The sequence below is a fragment of the Pteronotus mesoamericanus genome, unplaced genomic scaffold, assembly GCF_021234165.1.
Source record: "Pteronotus mesoamericanus isolate MK-2021 breed Mesoamerican mustached bat unplaced genomic scaffold, CSHL_Meso_final contig_228, whole genome shotgun sequence".
Lineage (NCBI taxonomy): Eukaryota > Metazoa > Chordata > Mammalia > Chiroptera > Mormoopidae > Pteronotus > Pteronotus mesoamericanus.
The window spans coordinates 630,557-643,703 of record NW_026555095.1 but is presented as its reverse complement, the minus strand read 5'-3'; the positions used below and the strand labels follow the sequence as shown (position 1 = coordinate 643,703).

The 13,147-nt window shown below is 41.7% G+C and overlaps 1 protein-coding gene across 1 annotated transcript in view; it reads left to right on the top strand.

Annotated features, from left to right (window-relative positions):
- The window catches only part of ARHGAP31 (Rho GTPase activating protein 31), a 106,765-nt gene that overhangs the window by 78,459 nt on the left and 15,159 nt on the right, over positions 1-13,147 (top strand). Inside the window, exons 7-8 of the mRNA XM_054572322.1 lie at positions 7,025-7,223; positions 9,322-9,446. Of these exons, the coding sequence (XP_054428297.1) occupies positions 7,025-7,223; positions 9,322-9,446 (324 nt within the window). The remainder of the gene's footprint in view (positions 1-7,024; positions 7,224-9,321; positions 9,447-13,147) is intronic.

Genomic DNA, 13,147 nt, shown 5'->3' with positions numbered 1-13,147 from the left:
ACATAACCATATTAATAGATGCAGAAAAAGTACTTGACAAAATTCAGCACCCATTTCTGATAAAACAGGTGGGAATAGAGGGAATATACTCATACTTCAACGTAATAAAGGCCATATATGACAAACCAACACATAACATTATACTCAATGGGAAAAACTAAAATCATTTTCCTAAAGATTAGAAACAAGACAGGGATGTCCACTTTCACCACTTTTATTCAACACAGCACTGGAAGCCCTAGCCACAGCAATAAGACAAGAAGAAGAAATAAAAGGCATTCAAATTGGGAAGGAAGAAATAAAAATTTTTGCACAGCAAAGGAAACCATCAATAAAATGAAAAGACAGCCTACTAAATGGCAGAATGTGTTCACCAATGGGGGGTTAATAAAGGGTCAATTCAAAATTCATAAAGAACTAATGCTACTCAACACCAAAAACCAATCCAATTAAAAAATGGGTGGAGGACCTGAATAGACACTTCCAAAGAGCACATACAAATAGCCAATAGATTGTGAAAAGATGCACAACATTAAAACCACAATAAGATCACCTTACACCTATCAGAATGGCTATTATCAATAAATCCACAAATGACGAGTGCTGACAAGGATGTGGAGGAAAGGGAACCCTCATGCGCTGTTGGTGGTAATGCAGACGTAAAGACACTATGGAAAACAGTATGGAGTTGCCTCAAAAAGGTAAAAAATGAAATCGCCTTATGACCTAGCAATTCTACTTCTGGGAATTTATCCAAAGAAACCCAAGAGTATATATATATGCACCCTTATGTTAATTGCAGCATTATTTACAATAGCCAAGAAATGGAAGCAACTCAAGTACCCATCAATAGATGAGTGGATAAAACAGTGGTGGTACATATTTACAATGGAGTTACTCAGCCATAAAAAGGAATGAAATCCTACCATTTGCGACAGCATGAATGAACCTAGAGGGCATTATGCTCAGTGAAATAAGTCAATCTGAGCAAGACAAGTACCATATGATTTCACTTATATGTGGAATCTAAACAAAATGAACAAAATTGAGATAGACTCATAGACACAGAGAACAAACTGGTGGTTGCCAGAGGGGTAGGGTTTGGAAAACTGGGTGAAAGAGGTGAAGGGATTAAGTACAAATTGGTAGTTACAAATTAGTCTCAGGTATGTAAGTAAAGCATAGGGAATATAGTCAATAGTATTGCAATAACTATGTATGGTGCCAGTCAGGGTACCGGAAATACCTAAGGGAATACTATATAAAGTATATGATTGGCCACTAGGATGTACACTTGAAACCAATTCAAAATAAAACTGGGAAAAAAGTGAAGGAAAAATATCTCATTAAAAAAAAAAAAGAAACCTGGTAGCTACCATGTGTGATTGTGGTTTTCCAGCATTAGTGCACGTCAATACCACCTAGAGGGCGTTTTAAAACAAAGATTATTGAGCCTTATCCCGAGTTTCTGATTCAGCATGTCTGGAGTGTTGTTGAGAATTTGTGTTTATAACAAGTTTCCAGGTGATGCTGCTGCTAGTGGTCAGGGTGGACACTTGGAGAGCCAGTGGTGTATGAAAACTGTATTACAAATCATTTGTGTTAGTTAATCAAAGCATTCTTTTCCACTTTAGGTAGTATATTTAGGAAACCAAGTATGATCATCAGAATAATCTATTGCAATTACAATCAAATTTTGATACCTGGTATAATTGTTTCCATCTCACCCTGTCCTCTATGTGGTTTATGACCTTTCTTTTAAATTTTTTTACTGAGATAAAATTCATATACTATAAAATTTACCATTTTGTCATTTTAGAGTATAGAATTCAATGCTTTTTACTGTATGTATTCAGAGAATTGTGCAACTATCATCACTATCTGATTCCAGAACATTGTCATCACTCCAAAAAAAAAGAAACTCCAGCCCTGGCCAGGTCGATCAGTTGAGTAGAACATCATCCCAATATGCTAAGGTTGCAGGTTCAGTCCCTGGTCAGGGCCCATACAAGAATTAACGAATGAATGCGTAAATAAGGGGAACAACAAATCGATGTTTCAGTCTTTCTCTCTCAAATCAATTAAAAGAAAAACTTTTAGTATTTCTCTTTTTAAAAAAAATCTCTTACCGATTAAGCAGTCATTCCACATTTTTCCCTCCTCCCACACCCAGGCAACCACTAGCCTACCTTCTGTTTCTATGGATTTACCTCTTCTAGACTTTTTATACAAATAGAATCATGTAATACATGGTCTTTTGTGACTGACTTCCTTCGCTTAGAATTAGGTTGTTCCTAATTCTAACCTGGAAATACCTGTTCTTTTTGTGACCATTGCCTTAATCACCTTTTGTCCTGCATATTGAAATCCAGTTCACTCTTGACCCTTTAACTCTTGATTGCCTCTGACACTTAATATTCAATGCATGTTATTTAAATGTTCTTTCTTCTTTTTTAAGTATCATGCTATTACAGTTGTCCCATTTTTTTCTCCCCTCAGCCCTGTACCCCCCTCCCACCTGTATTTCCCCTACCCCTTAGTTCATGGATCGTACATATAAGTTCTTTGGCTTCTCCAGTTCCTATGCTGTTCTTAACCTCCCCCTGTCTATTTTGCACCTACCATTTATGCTTCTTATTCCCTGTACCTTTTCCCCCATTTCCCCGCCTCCCACTTGCTGCCGATAACCCTCATGTGATCTCCATTTCTGTGATTCTGTTCCTTTTCCAATTGTTTGCTTATTTTGTTTTTGCTTTTTTTTAAGTTCAGTTGTTGATAGTTGTGAGTGTGTTGTCGTTTTACTGTTCATAGTTTTTGATCATCTTTTCTTAGAGAAGTCCCTTTAACATTTCATATAATAAGGACTGGGTGATGATGAACTCCTTTAACTTGACCTTATCTGGGAAGCACTTTATCTGCCCTTCCATTCTAAATGAGAGCTTTGCAGGATAGAGTAATCTTGGATGTATATCTTTGTCTTTCATGACTGAATACTTCTTGCCAGCTCCTTTTTGCCTGCAAGGTTTCTTTTGAGAAATCAGCTGATAGTCTTACAGGAACTCCTTTGTAGGTTACTCTCTCCTTTTCTCTTGCTGCTTTTAAGATTCTCTCCTTACCTTTAATCATGGGTAATGTAATTACAATGTGCTTTGGTGTGTGCTTCCTTGGGTCCAACTTCTTTGGGACTCTCCGAACTCTCTGGACTTCCTGGAAGTCTATTTCTTTGGCCAGCTAGGGGAAGTTCTCTGTTATTTTTTCAAAAAAAGTGTTCAATTTCTTGCTCTTCCTCTTCTCCTTCTGGCAACCCTATGATCTGAATGTTGGAATGTTTAAAGTTGTCCCGGAGGTTCCTAAGCCTCCCCTCATTTTTTTGAATTCTTGTGTCTTCATTCTGTTCTGGTTGAATGTTTATCTCTTCCTTCTGCTCCAAATCATTTATTTGAGTCCTGGTTTCCTTCCCTTCCCTGTTGGTTCCCTGTACCTTTTGCTTTATTTCACTTGGCATAGCTTTCACTTTTTCCCCCATTTTGTGACCATACTCAACCAATTCAGAGAGCATCTAGATTACCATTGTTTTGAACTGTGCATCTGATAGAGTGGCTATCTGTTCATCGCTTAGTTCTGTGTTTGGAGCTTCGATCCGTTCTTTCATTTGGGCCATATTTCTTTGTCTCAGCAGGCCTGCAAGGGGCAGAGCCTTAGGTATTTACAACCCATGTCACTGCATTGTGGCACCGTCTGGATGACTGTTTCTTCTTTAACTCCTTGGTTGTCAGACTTCCATACAGTTTGATTTTCTGGCAGTTCTGGTTATTTTTTGTTTTTAAATTTGTTGTCCTTCTTTTGGTTGTGCAAGGAGGCAAAGTATATCTACCTATGCCTCCATCTCAGCCAAAAGTCTAAATGTTCTTAAGATGAATTTGCATTGAGTCTGGTAAGATAACATAGTTAATATATATACAAAATGGAATAAGTCATATCCTCTGGAATTCTAGATTTGGAAATAGGGTTCTATTTCAAACTGGAAAGATTATATAAGCCATAGAGTCCAACACCTTTAACTGATAAATGAGAGCAGCGAGATTCATTAAAACATAAGTATGTCTTGAGCACCTCTTATGTGCCAGGCACTGCTTTAGAAACTGAGGACAATGTCATTACCCAAACAGCAAAGACTGCCCTGCATAGAAAGCTATGGTCTGGCTAGGAGGACTGGCAATAAATAAGTTTACAAATAAATACATTATCACTTCAAAGACCATAAATGCCATGAAGAACAGACAGCAGGGTAATGGAATGCTCAGTGACTTGGGAGTGTTATTTGATACAGAGTGGTAATGGTCTGTGAGAAAGTGATCTTTGAACTGAAACCTGAATGACTAAAGGAACCAGTCATGTGAGAATGTTCCACACACAGAGAACAGGGAGCGTCAAAGCTCTGAGGTGGAATGGGGCACACAGAGTTGCAGAAAGTTGGACAGTGTGGCGAAAGCCAATGTGGTCTCCCAAGTGGGATGTTCCACTCATGGTGCACCGGAGACTAAAGTTCTGAAGTATGGGTGTTAGCAAAAACTATTACGATTTCTTTTTTCACTTGTTTCTATTGTATACTTTGTAACTTCCGTGATTTTTTAATGCTTTCTATTAATATTAATACATTGGTAAATATGTATAATTTATAAATACGTGCATATATATAATGGGAGTATACATTCAAAAATTTTACTCTGTGTCTTTGTGGACCACTCGTCAGTGGGCAAAGAGGAGAGGGGAAGCAAATGGAAGTAAGTTGTGCTAAGAGTTTGGTCTGTTTCTAGTGCTGTGGAAAGCATTGGAGGCTTTTGAGCAGGGAGTGATCTGAGGATCTGAGCATTGTGGCTGCCGTGTGAAGGAGGGACTGACAGGCAACAAGGCTGGAAGCAGGGAGACCAGTTCAGGGGCTATGGCAGAAATCAGGAGGGAAATCATGGTGGCCTGGATTAGCATGTTAACGGGAACGGAGGAAAGTGGCTGGGTTCAGGATATATATCGGAGGTTGAGTTACAGGACTTTATTATAGGCTGGATGTGGGAGAAGAGGGTGCATCAAAGAAAGGAATGAATGGAAAATAACTACTACCAGTTTTGTGGTATACAACGGGATGATCCATGGTGCCATTTGCCAATTTGGAGAAGATGGGAGGAGGTACTGATCCAGAGGTGAGGAGCAGAAATCACAAACTCCATAATGCAATGTAAAGTTAGAGATATCTATTAAATGTCTAAGCAGAGATGATGAGTAGGACTTAGGATACTGGAACCCAGAAGTAGGGAGAGAGGTAGGTGCTAAACCAAGGTCTCCTGACCCTGCTGTGTATGTTCTTCCACTGTTCCAGTTGCTCCCACAGTGATTTAATTTTTTTAAGTAAATAAATAATGAAGTAACTAAATAATCTAGAATGTATAAACAAATATTGAGAGTAAATTAAATTTAAACATTTAATCTCTTTTGGATTAAGTAGGAAAAGCGAGTTAAAGTCAAAAACATTACTGAGAAGTTTTGTTTTTATTTAAGATTGTATTCATTTATTTTTAGAGGGGAAGGGAGGAAAAAAGAGAGGGAGAGAAACATCAATTTGTGGTTGCCTCTTGTGCGCCCCCTACTGTGGACCTGGCCCACAACCCAGTCATGTGCCCTGACTGAGACTTGAACCAGGGACCCCTTGGTTCACAAGCTGGCACTCAATCTACTGAGCCACAGTAGCCAGAGCACATTACTGACAAGTTTTTAGGATCACTAGGTCACTTAATTGACTGAATGGCCGCCCTGCTACCCTCCCTGGAAACATCACAGGATCACTTTCTGTCTCCATTTTCTATAAGAACTTTTTTTCAGTGGTTTTATTTTTTTCCACCCAGAGAGGGTCATGCTCTGCAAAGAAAAATAGTTCTGTCAAAGTGCTTTCTGAAAACTAGTCAAGTCCTATACAAAAAATTATTTCTTAGGCTCAGTTGGTCCAAGTTATCTTTGAATCTCTTTACACCTTCCAAAGTTACAGAAAACTGGCAAGGTTGCCGAAAGACTAAATAGAGGCAGACTTAGACTTTTTTTTTCTTAAACTTAGATCAGGTTTTCTGAACGTCAGCCCTGTTGACATTTAGTGTTGGTTAGTTCTTGTTGTGGGGCACTGTCCTATGCAATGTAGGATGTTTAGTGGCATCCTTGGCCTGTATCCACTAGCGCCAGTTCACTCCTGCATGTACATGTGATAACCAAAAATGCCTCCAGACATTGCCTCACACCCCTGACTTAGAGGGAAGGGGTGAGAAATTGCCCCAAGTTGAGAACCACTGACTTGGAGAAAAGAGATAACCCTGGACTCCACTGATCTGTCATCACTTCTATTTTAAAAAAAAAAACAAAAAAAAACCCCAAAAATCCATAGAAGGAAAGGATTAGCTTACATATACTAGGAGACAATTGGTTAGTGAGTAAATAGCCTCTTATCTTTATAGGATAGTATAAGCAAAAAATGCATTTTTTTTTTCGTGGAGAGGTATAAGCCTAGGTGATCTAGGGAAAGTATAGGCTCCAGCCTCAAATTGCCTTGGAACCCCTGCCTTCCAGCTGCGGAGAGAAGGGGCAATCACCTGCCTTTCCCTAGCTGAGTGAGGCTGCTTCCCACCTGGCCAAAGCACTGAGCAGTTCCCAGGGTCAAAGGCCCACTGCTGTTACTCTGGCCCACAGTAAGCGCTTAATACGTGTTTGCCATATGAGTGAATGAATGAATGAATGGTCCCTCTTTGAAAAATACAGTTAGTGCAGGTTACCTCCTGATGGCCCTGTGTGCCCTCTGGCTAGTCTAGGATGGCGGGTTGTCAGTTTCCTCCTGTACGCAGACTCTACCCCAGATCCCACCAGACAGGACAAGAGGAGTGCCCTGTCAGGAGGTTAGGGAGGGAGGGGCTGGGGATGGGGAATCTGGGCGGATCAGTGCACAGGCCTCCTCCCCAGGAGTCTGTGAGCTCTTCTCTTCTCTGTACAGAAAACCGGCCCATCATGAAGAGCCTGACCTTGCCAGCCCTCTCCCTGCCCATGAAGTTGGTGAGCCTGGAAGAAGCTCAGGCCCGGAGCTTGGCTACTAACCATCCTGCTCGAAAGGAAAGGAGGGAGAATAGCCTGCCTGAGATTGTCCCTCCCATGGGCACCCTCTTCCACACTGTCCTCGAGTTACCAGACAACAAGTAAGTGGCATTATTTGCAATTCTGGGAGATGACTGGGTGGAAGGGGACAGAGGAGGAAGAAACATAGTTTCAGGGCCATGATGACAGCATGGGTTGGGGTGCAGTCTGGGTTGGGGTGTAAGGAGAGAAGAAGAGAAAGGAGCCGTCTCTAAAACTCTCTCTCACCAGTGGTTGGTGCCTTCACTCACTGCCCTAAAGTTTTCAAGACCTGACGCCCGCCAGGGACCCCTGGTTCCGTGATGGAGGTGGGGCTCAGAGGTATCAAAAGTCATGAATAAAGCCCCTTACTCCTTAGTTTAGACAAAACACACTTGACATTTTCAAAAAGAAGTTTGCTAAAAAACAAAACAAAAAGAACGAAACAACCAAAACTTGATTCCCTTTCCCCACCCTTCACCTCCACAAAACTTTACAAAAGATAGAGAGATGAATGGAGAACACGGTGACAAATAGGGCCATCCTAGACGGGGAGGTCTGGATGTGCAGGACGTGGAGATGAAATCTCTGGCTTCCATTCCCCGTCTCATACCTGCCAGAGCCCTCCCTGTCCTCCAGAAACACACCGAACATCATTTTAAATCATAGAATATTTTCTTTCCTTGTGCCTCCTTCTCACTTCCTCTGTTGCAGCCCTGGTCTCAACACATCCCTCTGCTCCCTTCACACTCCACTGTACAAAGGAGGCAGCAATTGCAGCAGGAGTCATAAATTCTAGGCAGACAATAGGCAGAGGGGCTGAAAGGCATTCTTTTCGTTGGCAAGTGTCATCCTCACTCTTTGGTCAAAATGAAAACAGACACCTCAGACCTCTTGTCAGTGTCTCCCCCAAGATGGCAAGACTGTTTCCCTTTGGGGAGGGGAAAGGAGCTCTACACATTGCACAACTGTAGAGGGCGCCTGTCACACTGCATGTTATGGGTATGGAACACCTAGAACTGACCTGGCGAGAACCCCTCCACTTCCTGGAGTGCATAGATGGTGCTCTCTCAAGACAGAGCCCCACTGCTCCTCCTCCTAAATCCCTGGAGAATAAGGCTTCCACTCAGGGATCAGGAAGAAGCGTACCTTGAAAGGATCATCAAGTGCATTTTCTCGGTGCCTTCACCACCACCTGAGGTGCACCATACCCCAGTCTATGCCACCCTGTGAAATCTACCCCAAGGCCAAGGGCTTGAAAAAACCAGGCCAGCTTCGAAGAAACCACCCAGCACTGCAGATCTCTCTCTGACTGATGGTAAAAACATGCTGGGCTTGAGATCTGGGTGCTCTGTGAGAACACTGAGGAGAAAAGGTTCTTTGTGGAACCCACAAGCTGCAGGGTTTCAGCCCTGGAACTTGATGAAGTCTGAATGCTGGGCCCGGCAAGGGCTGAGCAAAGCCTCTGTGGTGACCCCTGGTGGTGGCAGGCTCCTGGGATTCAGTCCAGCACTCTCATTTCCTCGCCTCCTACTGAGGCAGCCTGGTGCCAGGCATCAGGAAAATGAGAGGCACACTAACTACCCTGCGCATTTCTCTGCTGTCATCACTGACCGTACCCAGCAGCCTGTCGCTCTCCCAGACCAGACTCTTTTCCAAGTTCCTTTCTCGTCCACCCCTTTTGCAGTCCCCAAAAGTCTTCACTAGCTCTCTTCTCACTTGTAGATGTGACAGCAATGTGGTCCACAGTGCAGAGAGCACAGTGCAGAGGTCTATGGTCTTTAGTGTTTATTCCTATAAAGAAAAAAAAAAGGTGCCTTTGAAAACCCAGGACTAAAGTGCTTACCACCAGAATTCCCAGAACTCTGTGGTTGCTTGTGACCTCTGAGTCTCCCATCATTCCTGGCCTCGTTTGCCCCACCACTGCCTTTAATGGCATGCCTTTGCCTCTCCCTCTGAGGAATTCAGTCCTTTGTTCTGACTCATGAAAGCCTAGCTTGGTTAACTAGGGCTTCGCAGATACGGTGAGAGTCAGGCTCAACTTGGCATTTAGAGAGGAATTTCCTGAAATGTCAGAGCCATTCATAACTAGAATACGTTTAGGGTAGTCCTTCTCAATTTAAAAGCCCCATTGAAATGACTAGTTACCAATCTAACCTCTTAATGGCTTGGTTCTTTTAGAAGAAAACTCTCCAGTAAATCAAAGAAGTGGAAATCAATATTTAACCTGGGACGTTCTGGATCAGACTCCAAATCAAAGCTGAGTAGAAATGGGAGTGTGTTTGTGAGAGGACAGAGGCTCTCAGGTAAGAATCATCAGCAGTTATGTTTATGAGATAGTTGTCCCACTAATTCTGCTCTTTAAGTCTTTGGTTTGATCACATTAAACTCACTAGCCCTGAAAGGGACACTTATAAATTAACTAGAGAGTCTTTCTGTGTTTTTAGATAATTTTAGATCTACAAAAAAAGTTGCAAAAGTAGTACATAAAGAACCTGTATACTCTTCATACAGCTTCCCCCCATTTTAACATACTACATCATTGTAATATAATGATCAAAGCCAGAAAATTAATATCAATATACTATTAAGTAAATTATAGACTTCACTCATATTTGGCCAACTGTCCCACTAATATCCTTTTTCTGATCCAGGATCCAGCCCAGGAACCCACATTGCATTTGGTTGTCACGCCTCCTCAATCTCCTCCAATCTGGAGCTGTTTGTCAGTCTTTCTAACCTTGACACTTCGGAAGAGTACTGGCTATTTGTTTTGTAGAACATATCTAAGTTTGGGTTTGTCTCATGTTTTCTCATGATTAGACAGAGGTTATGAATGCTGGGCCTGTCTCAGTGTGTCATCTCAGGGAGCAGATGATGTCAGTATCTTATGGCGGCTAGTGTTAACTTTGATTACTTGGTTAAAGTGCTGTCTACAAGATTTTGTCCCTGTAACATTACTATTTTTCAGCAATTAGTAAGTGTCTTATGGGAGATAGTTTGAGACTATGCAAATATCCTGTTTCTCATCATAATTTCATCCATGAATTTTTAGCATCCATCATGGATCTTGCCTACATCCGTTGCTACTACGATGTTTGTCAAAGGGTCATTTTCTGTTTTCATTATTCCTTTCTACATTTGTTAATTGAACTGTATCATAAGGAAGATCTGTTTCTTCTCCCTCATAGTCAGAATCATGATTTTTATATAGAGATGGGAATTATATCTGAGTAGTGAATAGGAATTGACACAGGAATGAATTGAGGGACACACTATGCAGTGGGGAATATAACCAATGCGGGTGAATATTATGTCAGAAAGGGCAGGCCAAAAATATTTGTCCTAATGACCTTTAGTGTTATAGATTGAAAGTGTGATTTTAAAAAATGAGAACAATAGTTACAAAAACAAATTGTAAAAGATAAATGTACCCCAATGCAATGAGCAAACCTTTACTGGATCCTAGTTTGAAAAAAAAAGGCTACAAAAGATAATTTGGGTAATGAATATATTGAATATTAGAAGTCTCAATTTTCATGGTATGCTAATGGTTCTTAGAAGACATGTGCCGAAGTTGAAGTATATAAGGAAGTGTCACAATATTGAAATTCATTTTCAAATGATTCAGTGAAATATAGGTATAAGTATATAGGTAGATACAGGTATAAAAATAGATCAAACAAATGGCAAAATGTCAGCCATTATACCAACCAGGTGGTAGATTTAAAGGTCGACTTTTCTGAATGTGTGAAATTTTTAATCATAAAGATTTGGGTGGAAAATTAATGCCTGTAGGACAAATAAGAGAGAATATTTTTAAGGACTTTCGTCGATCCCAGTGATAATTGTATGCCAAGGATGATAAAGCAGATGTTCAAAATCTTCATTTTTGCCTCTTGGAGTAATGAAGGACGTCACAAGGTATAGCAGACCCAACTCAATTGGCTTGTGCAATGAAATGTATAGGGCCACCCATATGTAGGGAAGGTTTCAGGGGCAGCTCTCTTTCCATCTCCATGTTTTCCTCAGCTGTACCGTCTTCTGTGCATCAGCTTCCTACCCAGACTGGCTTCCTTTGCTGTGACAAAGTGGCTGTAGTAGTTCTGGGCTTTACCTTTGACTATCACTGTCCAGAAGGAGAAAGAAATCATTCTTGGTCATTCTAAAAACAGGGACACTTTTTTCCCAGAAGCCCCATCACACTCCTCCCATCTCAGTCATATTCAGAGTCACACAGATCAATCCCTATGGCCAAGGGAGTGCCCAGTGCCCTGTGCTCACTGGCATGGGCCTGGGTTCCTGTATCAATCACTGGCGTGAGGAATGGGCTTACAGTCAGATGCACCTGAGAAGGATAAGGGCTCTTCGAGGAGGGGGAAGGGAAATGGGTTCAGGGTAGGCATCTACGATATGCAGCATATGGGGAAACATGCCTTTCACAAACTACCCTGGAAAAATAGTCCAGATGAGGAGAGTAGGTTGCCACAGGTATGGTATATCAGATACAAATCATAAACTAGGATTCTCAAAGGAGAATTTAAGGGGAGGAGTACCTGGCAATAAATTCCTTATCTAATAATAAGAGATTTGCTTAAGCACATCAAAGAGAGAATTTCAGTTAAAGAATAAGTGGTGCAATGAAAGAAGTTCACCAAGTAAGGAAAAGTCAAAAACAACAGAACAAATCAACAAGCAAAAATAAAATAAATTATTTGCCCTGATCTTGACTTAGGAATATGTATACCCCCACATGGTTTCCAAAAGGAAGAAGTCTAAGGTCAAAATGGTGGTGAACTCACAGAATGCACAGCACTGGCCAGGGCTTCTCAGCAAGGCGGGACCTCCGACTCCCCCAGAGTGGTTCACACCCACAACAGCTTTGCTGCAGGAGGTCTGTGGTGAAGTCAGAATATGGATCATTTTTTAAAAGTTCCCCAGATGATTCTGATATGCAGCCAGGGCTGAAAACTGCTGGATTACTATCTCATAAACAAACTAAGCATAGATAGATCCTCAAACTGGCCGAATTTTGATAGGATGCAGGGGTAAAATTGAAAAACCATCAGTGTTAATACAGGTGGCTCTCTGTGACCTTGACTGTTGCCTGTGTGGCCACTTTTCACCACAGGAGCGTTACTGGAACCCTGGAGACTAAAGAGCGGTGGGGGGGGGTTCCACCAGTTATGATCATAACCCACCAGTGTGGCCTGCGTACCTGGCCTGCAGGCTTGCTATTCGTTGAAATGTGAATGTGAAAAAAGTTAATCAGTAAATGAGTATATTTAAATAAATGTTTAATCTTTTTTAAAACAAAACTCCACAACTAAGGAAATTTTAAAAATTGATTCATCGTGGTAGCACTGGGAATTGTTTTTAGTGCGAGAACAGCAGGTAAAGGGATGTCCACCCATATTGGGAGAATGGAACAAAAATAATAAGAATTGGGGTATTGACTGAATGAAGATGCATAAACTGGTATACTTGAATTTGTGTATTGTCAAACAGAAGGATTCCAGGGAACCCTCCAAAGTGAACTCCTTTAAGCAGGCAAATCCCAAAGCCACAAAAACTAGTGGATACACCTCCATGAAGTGAGGATCCTAGATAGAACAATGTAATCTGAATATAGTCATGGGCCAAGGAGCCCTGAGTGCTTAGTTACTGTCCAGAAAAGGGACCAGGGAATCCTTGGTGACTGTTCCCAAAAGCACCTGCTATGGCCGCCGAGGCCCCAAGGAGCTGCACCATCAGAGAGATGGTCCAATGTGCAAGGCGAGCACTGGTGGCCCTGCAGGCAGAACTCTCACTCACCCTCCATGACACTTGGGGTCACATGGTCACTGCCCTGAAGGCTGACCTGTGAAACCCAGCAGAAGACCAAAAGTGTGGCTCCTGGAAACAAAGAGAAAAGCATGCATCAGAAGGCAGTGTTAGGATAATGCATCAGTTTGTCAACCTGTGCAAATAGCAGCTCTTCCAACGAAAAGAATTCTGACTTCCTATT